The sequence below is a fragment of the Panthera pardus genome, unplaced genomic scaffold (genome assembly GCF_024362965.1).
Source record: "Panthera pardus isolate Hobbes unplaced genomic scaffold, ASM2436296v1 HiC_scaffold_27, whole genome shotgun sequence".
Taxonomy (NCBI): Eukaryota; Metazoa; Chordata; class Mammalia; order Carnivora; family Felidae; genus Panthera; species Panthera pardus.
The window spans coordinates 45833441-45848111 of NW_026526843.1; the positions used below are offsets into that span (position 1 = coordinate 45833441).

The 14671-nt window shown below is 41.0% G+C and overlaps 2 protein-coding genes across 2 annotated transcripts; one reads left to right on the forward strand and one right to left on the reverse strand.

Moving 5' to 3' along the window:
• The first annotated feature begins 39 nt into the window (after positions 1–39).
• On the forward strand, positions 40–7964 carry GLA (galactosidase alpha). The gene is made up of 7 exons (XM_019436024.2): positions 40–365; positions 2798–2972; positions 4011–4188; positions 4788–4879; positions 6362–6523; positions 6732–6929; positions 7551–7964. The coding sequence occupies exons 1-7, from the start codon at positions 73–75 to the stop codon at positions 7812–7814; spliced, it is 1362 nt and encodes a 453-aa protein (XP_019291569.1). The 5' UTR covers positions 40–72; the 3' UTR covers positions 7815–7964.
• A 1492-nt stretch (positions 7965–9456) lies between these two features.
• RPL36A (ribosomal protein L36a) lies at positions 9457–11928 on the reverse strand. The gene is made up of 5 exons (XM_019436029.2): positions 11796–11928; positions 11281–11386; positions 11005–11072; positions 9808–9930; positions 9457–9528 (listed from the first exon to the last, which is right to left on the reverse strand). The coding sequence occupies exons 1-5, from the start codon at positions 11904–11906 to the stop codon at positions 9508–9510; spliced, it is 429 nt and encodes a 142-aa protein (XP_019291574.1). The 5' UTR covers positions 11907–11928; the 3' UTR covers positions 9457–9507.
• Between the last annotated feature and the right edge of the window lie 2743 nt (positions 11929–14671).

The following is a 14671-nucleotide window of genomic DNA, read 5'->3' on the forward strand; positions in this document are numbered from 1 at the left end:
GTGGTGTGTCTTACGTGACTCATCATTGGTCCGCCTCTGGGGATAACCGTCCCAGTTGCCTGAGAAACACTAATGTCATTATTTAATAACTCACAGGTGATTGGTCCGCCCCTAAAGTTAAGCTTAAAAACCCGGGTTACCGATGGAAATTCGTACCGCATTACAGTGGCGATGAAGCTGAAGAACGGAATTCAGCAGCCGGGCTTCCTGCTGGCGCTTCGCTTCCTGGCCCTGGTTTTCTGGAGCTTCCCTGGGGCCAGGGCCCTGGACAATGGCTTGGCGATGACCCCTACCATGGGCTGGCTGCACTGGGAACGCTTCATGTGCAATGTTGATTGCCAAGAAGAACCAGATTCTTGTATCAGGTATCAGAGATATTGAGTACCCACTCGCGTTCGCCTTTCAATGTGTTTGTCTCTTTGGCGAGATAGAGGGAACATCTGAGCCCGAGTGAGAGCTCCCTTACTGCTGCTGCGTTGTTGGCGTTGTTGTTGTTGTCTCCAGCAAGCTTCCCTGGATGGAAACTAGTCCTAAACTTTTGCTGTGTGACCCCTCCTGTGGTGGGAGTCTGGTCAGCAGCCCCTGCTTCTCGTGTCTCTGTGCCTCATCACCCAACTGGGGACTTTTATCCATTCACCATCCAGTTCTGTTCACATCCTTCTTGTGAACTGCCGCTCTGCCTCTGCCAGGTACTAGTAGTGAGCACAGCTGGGGCGAGTAGGCGAGACAGAGGACTAACACGTGCAACTTCTCCTTTTTTGGGTCAGGAGTTCCTTGGCTGTAACTGGAGGGAATTTAGAGGAACCGTGGAGTCACGGATCTCCTCACCCACTCGCCCTAGAATGTGGGATCCAGCTGGGAGGTTGACCTGGAGGAACTTTATAAAGGTTTCCCCCACTATCCGAAAGTAACGTGTTCTGTAAGCCTAAATGGCTTAATGAAGCAATTACCATTAGTTTATATGGAAAAAATTTTGAGCGTTCCCAAACCCAAAAAATAACCTCTATTGGCTTTGATGCACAAAATAAATGGAGATAAATCACAGATGCTCACACAGTTCAAAGCCATGGTGGCTTAATGCTGAGATGCTGAATGCAGTTACCATCATATATTTCTTTTTGTCTTTTCCTTTTTTCCAAGTAGTGATTGTCTTATTTTTATATGATAATAAAACTAATGCATAATCATTGCAAAAAATGTAGATAGTAGAGTATAATGAAAATAAAGTTTTCCTGGCACAGAATAAGCGCTTCACAAATGCAAACTGTATGTATGATGATTTATTTAAGCAATCTCCTGTTGATATCTATTCAGGCTCTTCAATTTTTTTTTTATTGTTGTGAAGCTGTGTTAACCGTTCCTGTACATCATATGATTCTTTTCTTAGAAGTGTAATTACTGGATCCAAACGTATGCCCATTTTATTATGTACTAAACTGTCCTCCCCAGAAGTTAACAAATGCACATTCCCAAGAACAGTGTATGATGAATGCCTGTTTCCCCACACTGTGGCCAACACTCCATTTTTCTGATTCTTTTAAAACATTGCCAATCGTTTTTATTTCCATTTATTATTTTTAATTGAAATATTTTGGGTTTGGCTTTGGGGTTTTGTGTGTGTGTGGTCTGTCAATACATTATGAATAATGTGGTGGTTCTGGCTTAGGTTGGTTTTGCTATGAATGTTTCAAACATCAATTTTTTCTTTTATTATTTCTGGCTCTGGTATCATGCTGAGAAAGTCTTTACCTACCTGAAGATAATAGGAGTCACCTACATTTTCTAGTAGTATTTTTTATGGATTTTTAAAATATTCAAATCTTTAATCTATCTGGACTTCATTTTACTATAAGGAATGCCACATTTAATACATACTAAATTCCATGGTACCAAATGGCTGGAAGGATCTTCTTCTGAACTTTGTCTTTAATTCCATTGGTTTGTGTATTCTAATGCTACTGGTATATTGCAGCTTCATTTATCTTTTGTAGAATGTTTACGTGTTTAATCTCTTAGGTGAACTTTTGGATCATGTTGCCAAGTTCCTTAAAAACTCCTTTTGGGGTTTGTTCAGAGTTTATTCAAGGTATAAAGGTGTGTTTTAAAGTTGAGTTTTCTTATCCCAGAGCAAAATAACATCTCTCCACTTAAGTCATTTGGGAACATCATAGTTTTATTCATATGGATCCTGCACATGTGTTAATTTTATCTCTAGGTATTTTAGGTTTTTCTGTTGGTTTTTTTTTTTTTTTGGTTGGTCTTGTCAACGGTATCTTTTTCTCCAAATAAGTTATTGTTAATATCTAAGAAAGCTGTAGATTATATTAACTTTGTAGTTTCTTACTTTACTGAACCTTCTTCTTAGTTCTAAATGGTTTTTTTTCCTTTTTTGAGAGAGAAAGATCCAGCAGGGAGGGGCAGAGAGAGAGGGAGAGAGAGAATCCCTAGCACACTCTGCTTCATGTTTGTCAGCAAAGAGCCCAACATGGGGCTCGAACTCATGAACTGTGAGATCATGACCTGAGCCAGAGGCTTAACCTGAGCCATCCACACGCCCCTTTTCTTATAGTTCTAATAGCTTTTCAATTTCATGTATTTCTCATTCCTAATTGTTTGAGGTTCTTGGGTGGAACTACTTGGGCGGCGAGGAGGAAAGAAGCACAGTCCATTTTACCCTGCACTGATTGTAATTACTACTGAACTATTGAGTAGCAATTATTGAAAAAAATTGCAAAACCCTAAGATGCCTAATGATTTGTTTAATGAATTTCAATGATTCTTGGCATTTCTTTATCAGCGAGAAGCTCTTCATGCAGATGGCAGAACTCATGGACTCAGATGGGTGGAAGGATGTAGGTTATGAGTACCTCTGTATTGATGACTGTTGGATGGCTCCCAAAAGAGATTCAAAAGGCAGACTTCAGGCAGACCCTAAACGCTTTCCTGGTGGGATCCAAGGCCTTGCTAATTATGTGAGTTTATAGATAATTCTTTCATTAAAGAGACCCAAAGCACTTCTGTACTGAAACTTGTTCACAAAGACTTAGAAGGTAAAATAGCTGCCATCATGTGAATATCAAATTGTAAGACTTATCAGGTGGAATTTTCATCCCATCAGCAGATCCTTGTTTTGCAATAGCTCTTGAGGCCTATCTTGAAGAAGTTCTCCTTTTGCCAAAACCACTGAATTCTCTTAGAGGAAAAAAGGAACTTGGCTCTTGACATGTGTGCATATATTTCCATGTTAAGCTTTGCGGAGCTATTGCAATTGTACTATAAACTAGAATTTTATAAGATAGAAGAACTATATTCTGAAAATTAAGGTGTAATAGAGTTGGACAGCAGTTAAAGGCAATGAAGATAGATTTATTCAGTACTATTGTAATAGTCAAACTCGATTCCTAATACAACAAAGATTGTAATAGTCAAGCTCAATTCCTAATACAACAAAGACAAGTGGGGTTTTATAGTCTGTGAGCAGACTTGAAAGTGTCAGTGGAAGGAAAATTACCAAGAGGAGACATCAAGGGCAAGAGGATTCATGCTAAAGGCAGGCCAAGAACTTAGATATCAGGGGTGGGGGATGAGGAACTTTATCAGATATCAAGGGTAGGAGAATGACTTAGCAGGATTCTAGCTGAAACAACATGAGGCCTACTTGAGAAGAGGGCACAGAGGAACCTAAGGTATGGTCATGGTGAGAGACTTTGTCCAGATAATTGTATCATTGCCCTGGAAAGGTAACTTTTAGGATCCCATCAGAGAGAGATTAAAGTGACTGATAGCTTTCCCTTTAGTTCTACGTTATAGCTTACATATATAGTTTGAACTCAGCAGAATTGGAGACTTTGTCTCCCAACTAACTCACCTGGATAATTTTGGGGGCTTGTAAAAAAAAAAAAAGTCCCTGATACATAGTGAAGTATACTTGTCTCTGTCCCCAGCCTGGAGTGATTCTCTCTGCTTCATAATTGCCCTTCTACTGTGGTGATCCTTTTCTCTCATTTCAGGTCCATAGCAAAGGACTGAAGCTAGGAATTTATGCAGATGTTGGAAATAAAACCTGTGCAGGCTTTCCTGGGAGTTTTGGATACTATGACATTGATGCCAAGACCTTTGCTGACTGGGGAGTAGATCTGCTAAAATTTGATGGTTGTCACTGTGACAGCATGGAACATTTGGAAAATGGTATGTTTCATTAAAGAGATTTAGCCATGAGCAAAGGGAGGAACTTGGAGGCCAGGGTAACTGGAACATCCAAAGAGCTAATCTTCACATTTTAAATGCCCTATCACAATACTGGAAACAATTATTCTTAATGTGCCAGAGCTCCTACCTCTTCTCTTATTTCAGTTTGTCCATGCATTCACTCATGCATGTGTATAAAATCCATGCATGCCTAATCATGGCTAATACTGTGCACATTTCATTCAAGAGGGCTCTGAGTTCGTTACAAATATAATTGTAACTCTGCATAACATCACTTGGGGGAAGGCATCCAGAATTGTCCGTCACAGAGAAGAACATCTTCATTCCCACCTTTCCTTAGTATATGCACCATCCCACACTACCTCCTCAACAATCCCAGCAGTCTGGGAGGTACTAAACACACATTTAAGCACAGAGCAGCCACGTGTCTCTGCTGCTAGTTTAAAATATAACCACAGACATTCCAGGCAGCCTCTTTTTATTTATTTTTTTTCGGGCAGTCTCCTTTTAAAAAGTAACACCGTGCCAGCTGGAAATTCCCTTCATTCCCTTATTTTACCCGTTGTTTTCTCATACAGGTTATAAGCACATGTCCTTGGCCCTGAACAGGACTGGCAGAAGCATTGTGTATTCCTGTGAGTGGCCCCTTTATATGTGGCCTTTTCGTAAGGTGAGCTAGTGAGCCCAAATCCAATAGAGCCTTGCCGGTAGATTCTCAGAACTTGAGAACAAAGGAGACAAAGGGTCTCCTTCAAAGTCCAACCTTACTTAACAGTCTTATCCTACCATCTCTCTCAGGATCCACCACTTCTCACCATCTCTACTGCTGTAATTGGAGTCTAAGCTACCATCACCTAGGAAATCAGTCATCTTTGATTCTTCCCATTGCCTCACAGTTCACACCTGTCCACCAGCAATCCTATCAGTACTGTCTATAAAATCCATCCTGAATCAGCCCACTTCTTTCTCTCTTGCATCCACCCTGGTCCTCCAAGCCACCATCATCTCTACCCAGACTGCATCATCAGCCTGATCTATTTCCACTGTCCTCCTACTCCTGTCCATTTTCCAAGCAGCACCACAGTGATCTTGTTAAAATGTAAATCATACCACTCCCCTGCTTAAAACCCTTAACTGGCTTCCCATTGCATTTGGAATAAAATCAGACTTTATTGATCTGGCCCTAGCCTGTCTCCAACCTCCTATCAGTCTTTCCATGACTGCACTGGGCTTTTGTCCTGTCCCTCAAACACCCAACCCTACTCCTGCCTCAGAGACTCTACACTTGAATTTTGCTTTCTGCTTGATACATTCTTTCTCCAAGATTTTTAAATTGCTGGCTCCTTCTTAACATTGAAGTCTCAAACCAAATGACACATATTCAGACACCTCTTCTCTACTCTAAAATAGCCCTCTATCCATTTATTCTTTATCACACTGATCTGTGAATTTCCTTCTAAGAGCTTAGCACTGTATGGAATTATTTGTTGACTGGTTTATTGTCTGTCTTCCCCACTAGAATGTAAGCTCCAGGAGGGCAGGGACCTTGTCTGACTTTATCACTGTATCCCTAGTTTATGGTAAGTGTTGAATAATTACCTACAGAATGGATCCCTGTTATTTTCTTCTAATCCTGCAAAATACTCTCACCTCTTTTTAACACTGTAAACCTGATATTCTACCTCCCTATCTACAAACTTTTATTCATTCTTTTAACAAATTATATGCCTAGGATTCAGATTGCCTAATCCTGAGCTTGTATGTCCTATGTAATTTTTCAGCTTTTTATTTATAAAGATTTTAGTTATTTCTGATGACAAAAGGGATGCATTTCCATTTTAGGAAAGTGTGAAAATACAGTAAGTTGTGAAAAAAATTAAAAGCTTTCCATAATCCCAATATTTAGTTACTATTTGGTATATTTCCAGTATAAACAGTGTTAAAGCCATTTTAAGTAGGGATTTTAAGTTATATGTCTTGTTTCTGAAGCAAATTTCTTACAATAAAATTCCATTATAATAGGGATTTAGCTCTCCTCATAGAGACCTTTAATCTGTAAACTAAAGAACACTACAGGTGCCTCCTTTAAACTTGACTGTTTTCATCTTGCAACAATGTTAGAAGTAAACAGAAGAGTTGTTTGTTTCCATAGCCCAATTACACAGAAATCCGACAGTACTGCAATCACTGGAGAAATTTTGATGATGTTTATGATTCTTGGCAAAGTATAAAGAATATCTTAGACTGGACATCTTCTAACCAGAAGAGAATTGTTGATGTCGCAGGACCAGGGGGTTGGAATGACCCAGATATGGTAAGAATCTGAGCCCTCCTTGTTCAAGCCCCTGCAGTGGACCTGTTTGCCTACTTTACTTTCAAGGTAAATCAGAAGGGAAAGTTCCTGGAAGCAGGCCTTACCTGAGCGTACTATTCAGAGCAGGGTGCCATAGAAAGTGGCATCTCTGTGTCTAGGCGACTAAGACTGTTTCATTTTCTTAAATTCTTGTTCTTCTTTGTCCCAGTTAGTGATCGGTAACTTTGGCCTTAGCTGGGATCAGCAGGTAACTCAGATGGCCCTGTGGGCTATCATGGCAGCTCCATTACTCATGTCCAATGACCTCCGACACATCAGCCCTCAGGCCAAAGCCCTCCTTCAGGATAAGGATGTAATTGCCATCAATCAAGACCCCTTAGGCAAGCAGGGGTACCGGCTTAGAAAGGTACAGTAAATAATGTTCTATGGGAGAAAACCGGAATTGGCCAGGATCATATTCTCTTGCCTTCTAGTTTACAGTTCATCCAAATGTTTGTGTTTAAAGATGGAATGGCTTTATGCCTAAGTACCATGTCTGTCCTGGGCCTAAATCTGTTACATAAGAGGATGTGCACTGATCTTTTTTTTTTTTTAACGTTTATTTATTTTTGACACAGAGAGAGACAGAGCATGAACCGGGGAGGGTCAGAGAGAGGGAGACACAGAATTGAAACAGGCTCCAGGCTCTGAGCTGTCAGCACAGAGCCCGACGCGGGGCTCGAACTCACAGACCGCGAGATCATGACCTGAGCCGAAGTTGGCCGCTTAACCAACTGAGCCACCCAGGCGCCCCTGATCTTTTGAGAATATTTGCTTTTAATCTTCATATTATAATCAGTAATGAGGCTCCTTTTTTTTTTTTTTTTTTTGCTAACCATTACTTTATTTCCAAAACACACTATAGGATTTTAAGTTTTTCTAGAAGTGCTCAATAGTTCTGACAGTAATACTGAATGCCACTACTAACAAGGCAGCTTACTGCTAGGTACCAAGCTTATCACACCTAATTTCTTGGCTTACTTTTCAGGAAGACAACATTGAGGTGTGGGAACGCCCACTATCAGATTTAGCTTGGGCTGTGGCAATGGTAAACCTGCAGGAGATCGGTGGACCTCGTTTTTATACCATTTCTATTGCTTCCCTGGGACAAGGGATGGCCTGTATTCCTGACTGCATAATCACACAGCTCCTGCCTGTGAAGAGAAAACTTGGGTTTTATCAGTGGACTTCAGATTTAAAAATTCAGATAAATCCCACGGGCACGGTTTTACTTCGGCTGGCAGCAAATTAGACCACATTATAAAGCTTTCTTTTAAATGTGTATCTTGTTGCCAAAGTGACTACCCCATTGGTGTCTCCTTTTTCTTCCATTCCCACTTCAGCCATCATTTCCTTCAATAAAATTTTCCACAGTGGAGTTTTTTAAGAACTTCCAAATGTATCTTTAGAGAACATTTTGTGAAAAAGCTTTTGAACAAATGTTAACAGATGAGAAATAATAGCTGTAATTTATTGGGCACACTATATTTGCCAGGCACTCTTCTAGGTAAAGTATATGGATTCATTTTAATCCTCACCAACAACCCTGAGGCAGGTACTTATCCACTATAAACTTCAGCCAGGATTTCGGCCCAGACTTTTAACTCTTGCACTACTACCTACTGAGTTGCTTGGAATAATCTTGTCAAGAAACACCCCACCACTTAGGTTTCCAAATCCCAAGGTGGTTTGCAGTCTAGATCCAACAAATACATATGACTTACTTTCACCAGCAATAGTTGATACATTGTGACCTAAGGTACCAGGCGTTTGGCCAGAACACCCTCCCCCCTTTAAGTCACCTCCTCTAAAGAATGTGATGAGGCAATGACCTTCAGACTAGGGTATGTAGGAGTGAATCATTTGAAAGGAATTTCCAGACATTACAATTCCCTCCCTTTCCTACAATTCATTTGCCTGAGGACCAATCCTTAAAGCTTCCAGCCAGCCTCACCACCTCCCCTTTTACAATCCCCCTTCTCCAACATGACCAAAGGCATGCACAGCTCACCCATCCTAATGCACACCAGCACAAAACTAGCAGGGCACAAAAGGCCCACAAAGTACATGTTAATTCCTTTGTCTGTCAGGTGATTACCAATCATTTTCAATAAAACTGGAGGAATAATCATCAGTTGCTAAAACTGGCAAGCCCAGACTTCCTCACTCATGGAAACAAAGTAATCTGTAAGAAAACTACTCCATCTCATGGAGATGTACTTAGTTACCAAAATATATTGCTTATATACTTTGTCTCCAGTTTTGCTACACAAGTATGAAAAGCTGAACATCAGGAAGAATCAAGTATACAATAGTATACAAAAAGGAAAAGAATGTAAAACTTACAAATATTAGACATCTTTAATTGACAGATACCTGTTAAATTCAACTGAGCAGCTCAATTCACTAGAAACTTTATCTTCTGCAGTGGTTTCTACATGAGAATTTAGGTCTACTTCAAAATTTGACAGGCCACATCAAAATGTTTGAGCAATGTTGAGAGTAAGTCTGAGGACACAATATAGTATACTATGCCTAAAAAACTGGACCTAATTTCCTCATTAAATGATTGCAGTAGCAAGGGTATATGTGAATTTCACTCTTAGTAAACTTACATTCACTGTGTAATTGTTACTGATCTCACCATGTTAGTGAATGCAGATCTCTACTGATGTCCCATGGTAACCAATAACCTTTAACAGCAAACAGAATCCCATGAACCTCAAGTAATTGAGGTGAAAACTGAGAAATCATGTCTCATGTGAGTTCAACCAGTTTAGATTCAATCCAAAATGAGCACAGTACCCAAAAGAACCATCAACCATAAATTTCCCCATGAACAGAATTTTGTTGAGGGTGCTAGTTTATTTCATGCTCAAAAGACCAACTGCAACCAAATGAACATAACTTCAAGATTTTATTGTCTTCATAACAAAATATGAAGCTTAGAACTGGATCACTTGGCCCTGTAATGGAACAGATAATAAGTGAGTTTTTTTTATGTTGCAAAGAACCTTTACTCCAAGTACACCGTCTGTCCCTAAAGTGATCACCATCTTTTAAGTCACTTTTCATTATCCTTCTACTCATACCAAAACCCAACACCAAAAACCTCATACCTTCAGCTAATGGATCTAGGTATTTTAAGAGGATTGCCCCATTCTTGATTCCACAATCAGTAAGTGGGGAGAAATGTTCACCTCTTCCAGTAGAAAAGATTGCACCCTCCACCCATAATTATATACCTTTCTCTTCTTATCTCCTCCCAGTTCAAAATGCTTGCATCTCTTAATAGCCAGCATTCTCTTAGATCTGCAGTTGGGCTCAACACATTCAAGCCTCAGAACAATCTTCTTTGTGGTTTTAGCCTGGAAAAAATTAAGTCAAACCCTTCATAAATCACTAGAGAAAATCTTTCTTCAAAAATAGCACTGTTGGGTTAAGTACTACTTAAAGGAAAGCTTTTTCAAATGACAGAAATGGGTCAACCAAGTGCATGAAACTATGAAATAAACCCAGCTTTCTCATTGAATAGGGCTAATAATTGTTACTTTATTAATTCTCTGGAGACTACATAAAACTATATATATAATTTATGTGCATTCAGCTGTATCATTTAACTCAAGGTCCACTAATAAACTTTTTAAGCCTACTCCTATAACAAGAATCCTGCTACCAGTTCACAGTTCACAAAAAAGCCAAAACCTAGGCAGAATCTCCCCATCTTAAACAAATTAGCTGAATGTGAAAAGGCTATCAGGTATTCCTTTTACCACCTTGAGATCAAACCATTTACAGCACCTAAATGAACGCTAGTTATTCCTTGATATTTTCTGAAACTAGGCTGAATGAGCAAAGCACCAAAGAAATGCTGTGTTCTTAAGAATGCTGTTCCAGGCACTGTGTACTTTAAGGGGTAGCCAATCACCTGGGGCAGAAAAGAAACTCATTTGGCCTGGATGAGAATGACAGAGAATTCAGACCAGTGGAAGGCCTAAATGACAATTTTAAAGAGCTTTACAAGTTCATGAGATAGGTAGCTGACTGCAGGCTTCTGAGCTGAAAAACAAAGTAAGCAAGTAATTCTTACTGCAAGTGGACTGAGGATTCACTGACGCATGACAGGAAACAGGGCAAAGGAAAAGATTTAGTGATGTACTCAAACTTCAGTTCTTAGGAAGGCAGGACACTCATTTAACTTGATGTTTGCCTCTTCAGTAAGGGAAAGACAAAAAGAATAAAACACTGAGATGATACAGTATTGCAGACTAGGGTCAGCCCTGGGTTGCACTCCCAGCTCCACTGCCTACTGGACAGGTCACTGCAGGTTAACAGAGAACTTCACTGACACACACCTGTACTGGAGAAATGTGGGCCATAGAAAAATACAATGTCTTTACCACAGTAGGCGGGCAGCATGTCAAACAGTAATTACTACTAACCTTTTTCCGGAAAATCGGCTTAGTTTGCCCACCATAGCCACTCTGCTTCCTGTCATAACGCCGCTTTCCTGGGAGAATGAAGTTATTTGTTATGGTATACCAAAGATAATCACAACTGCCACATGGTAAAGTCTTCTTTTCTTACAGGTTTTATCTTGGTTTTCCCAGCATAATTATCAATACTCAAATTAGGGGAGAGGGCGCATGGGACCGCTCATTTCTTATACTAGTATACGAATGATGCATTAAAACCAAATTACGTACAGACTGTCTTACCCTGGGCATAAAGAGAATCTTTGCCTTTCTTGTACTGTGTTACTTTGTGGGGTTGGTGCTTGCCACACTTCTTGCAGAAAGTCCGGCGGGTTTTAGGAACGTTCACCTAGTAAGCACACAGTTTAGAATAAGCAGGGTTATCAGATAAAAGTGCACAATGCCTTGACCTACCCAGTTGAAGCTAAGACATCCCATGAGAGCTTGACTCTCAAGATTCCTCGCTAGCACACAACACTCGACTAGAAAGTGGTACAGCCGCAAGTGCTTCCAGTACAGCGGCCTCCTGTGAGCCCAAAAGTCAGCACATTCCCTCCACCCCCACCTAACTACCTCTTTGATCCCATCGCTTCATTTCCTGGCCCCAAAGCCAGTGCCTCCGGGGTCGACCCCAGCAACACTGGGTTTCTTTGGTACATCGAGTCCACGCGTGGGCCCAGAGCCATCCTGGGACGGCACCGTCAAAGGGTACGAGAAGATTAAACTGGATGTTACAGAGACCCTCCCCAAGGTCCTACCATGGCTGCGAGAAGGCTATCGGCACGGAAAGAGAGAGGCCAGGCCGGAAACGGAAGTATATAGGAGGTTTCTGGTCGCTCTTGCTCATGGGAGTTGGCGAGAATGACCATAGAGTCTAAGGCTCTGTGAGCACCGCCCCCTGGCGACTGAGATGACCTGCTTGGTAGCCGTGGGCGGGAGTTTAAGACAGGGTTCCGCTGGAGGCGGATCCAGTCTTTGACTTCCTCCGGTCTTCCCGCTTTGCAATGTTTCCTCACTTCATCACTTTAAGTGGACGCCGCTAGGTAGCAGCGTTAAATGAAGGAAGCACTGCTCATTCTAGATTGGGCTTCCCTGTCCCTATCTCCAAGGAAAGCAAGGACTAGGGCCAAATGGAACGGCCCTACTCACCCATGTGCCATTACTGTCCCACTTCAAGGACACTGGGAACATCTTTTGACAGTGAACTGCTGGTGGAGGGATTGGCTTGGAGGGAGCCAGTGCCCTATTTCATTTATCACATGGCTGTTTGGTTCATTCAACAAATGTTTATTGAATTCCTATTCTGTGTTGGGCACTCTTCTAGGAGAGGGACACAATAATCAAATAATCAAATACACTCTCATAAATATATAATTACAAAGTACTGTACTTTGCAAAAAAAAAAAAAAAAAAGTACCTGTTTGTTGAAGGAGCAAGCTGGCTGCTGTTCTGAGGAGACAATGAAACTTTTCACTTACCGCAATAGCAATAAACAGGCAGAGAGATAGAAAGTATCCACCGCTCTTCCCTTCCTGCGTGCCTGGCAGAAGGCATGTGCTAGGTCTCCAGAGTCCAACAGAGGGGTGCCTGGGCCTGTTTCGGGCTGAGTGACTGAATCTGAGCCTGCTTCAGATTCTCTCTTTGCTCCTCCCCTGCTCGCTTGCTCTCTCTCTCAAAAATAAATATTAAATTAAAAAAAGAGTCTAGCAGAGAAAGACTTCAGTGCACTGAGTATTTAAAATTGAATGGCCCAGGGGCGCCTGTGTGGCTCAGTCGGTTGAGCGTCCGACTTCAGCTCAGGCCATGATCTCTCAGTCCGTGAGTTCAAGCCCTGTTTCAGGCTTTGTGCTGACAGCTCGGAGCCTGGAGCCTGCTTCAAATTCTGTGTCTCCCTCTCTCTGCCCCTCTCCCACTCATGCTGTGTGTGTGTGTGTGTGTGTGTGTGTGTCAAAAATAAATTAAAAAATTAAAAAAATTTAAATTGAATGGCTCAGTCCATTAAGTCTCCACCTTAGGCTCAGATCATGATCCCAGGTTGCGAGTTCAAGCCCTGCATGGGGCTCTGTGCTGACAACATCGATCCTGCTTTGGGTCCTCTCTTTCTTTCTCTCTCTCTCTCTCTCTCTCTCTCTGCCCCTCCCCAGCTTGTGATTTCTCTTTCAAAAATAAATATTTAAAAAATTTAATAAAAAAAATTAAAGTTGATTGTTTCATAAAATTCTCACAGTAATTCTAGGAGGTAGGGAGTACTATTATTCCCATTTTACACATGAGAAAGTTGAGGCCATAAGCTATTCAAATAGTATATTCAACATTTTGCCCAATGTTAATAGTATTTAGTGGAGCCAGGATATAAACACAGGTGATCTGACTCCAGATTCTGGATTTCTTTAACATTATACAATATGGCTGTTGTGGCCTGGTAATTATAATAGCTAACAATTATTGAGGACTTCTTATATACCCGGCATTTTCCTAAACACCTTATATACTACCTCTTGTAATCCTAACAATCCATATATTGTGTACTGTTATGAACATGTCACAGGTAAGGAAACTCAGGCACAATACAAGTGATTATTTTGTGGAGCTGAAATCTCATCCCAGGTAGTTCTAACACCACAGCCTTGCACCTAACCACAACATCACATGGGGGAAGCAGGGGCATCTGCGGGATAGAGGATGATGAAGTGAGAGAATTGATCAGGGACTCTAGAAGGGGTACCAGTGACTAAGGGCTAAGGAAATATGAAAGCCTAGGATCTCATGCTTGCATAACTCTCCAGGAATACCCATGAGTCCAGAGTTGATCCTCTGATCATCCTCTTTTTGTTGGATGGTCTCTGGGAAGGAGACAATAAAAACATTACCACTACCTGCTACATTTCCTAAAACTTTCTTTGCCAAACAGCCAGCCCATAGTCTTGGCATTTTCTTCTTCTATTTGGGCTCTTAGGCAGTCTTACTGCCATTTGAAGAGTTTCTACAGGGTTTTGACATTAGTCACATGGAAAAATGAAGACAATGAACATGGCCCCTCTTAGTCTAATCAACCTTAGTTCTTTCTATTACACCTTGTGTAACATGGCTTTGGTTTTGATTTCCTTCACTAATCCTGGTCTCTGTTTTGGACATACTCCTGCTTAATTTTTCTTAAGACAAGGCACTCAGAACTTAACACAGGAGTCTAGATATGGCCTCACCTTGCAGAGTAGGTGACCTATTCACTTTCCTCTGTCTAGATATTTTACTTATACAAGGAAGCCTAATATGACCTTGGATTTTCTGGCAGCCATGTTATTGACCTGACATTTCTCTTGATCATTATCAGCAAAAACCTTATGAACCATTTTCACAAATGCTACTGCAATCCCACTTTCACCTGGAGTCCTTTGAAGTTCAATTCAGTGCCCAATTATGGGACACATCCCTTAGCTCTGGTAAAATACACTTGGTTGAAGTTGGCTTATCACACCAGGTGACCAAGACTTTTTTTGCAAACTGATTGCTCCGGTTCTGTCATCCAATCTAACTCATAATAGCCTTGCACCATTCCCAGATTAGCTAGGCTACTTCCTATATCTTCCTCAAAGTTCATTTAAAAATGTTCAACAAGATATCACCCAAAAAAACC

Bases quoted from the DNA above. Each gene is read 5' to 3' on its own strand.
- GLA (XM_019436024.2), top strand. From the start codon at position 73: ATGTCATTATTTAATAACTCACAGGTGATTGGTCCGCCCCTAAAGTTA. The intron at 366-2,797 runs GTATCAGAGATA...TTTCTTTATCAG, and splicing joins GAACCAGATTCTTGTATCAG to CGAGAAGCTCTTCATGCAGA. The intron at 6,930-7,550 runs GTACAGTAAATA...CTTACTTTTCAG, and splicing joins AGGGGTACCGGCTTAGAAAG to GAAGACAACATTGAGGTGTG.
- RPL36A (XM_019436029.2), bottom strand. From the start codon at position 11,906: ATGGTCATTCTCGCCAACTCCCATGAGCAAGAGCGACCAGAAACCTCC. The intron at 11,073-11,280 runs GTAAGACAGTCT...TCATTCTCCCAG, and splicing joins AGATTCTCTTTATGCCCAGG to GAAAGCGGCGTTATGACAGG. The intron at 9,931-11,004 runs GTTAGTAGTAAT...AATTTTTTCCAG, and splicing joins AGCCGATTTTCCGGAAAAAG to GCTAAAACCACAAAGAAGAT.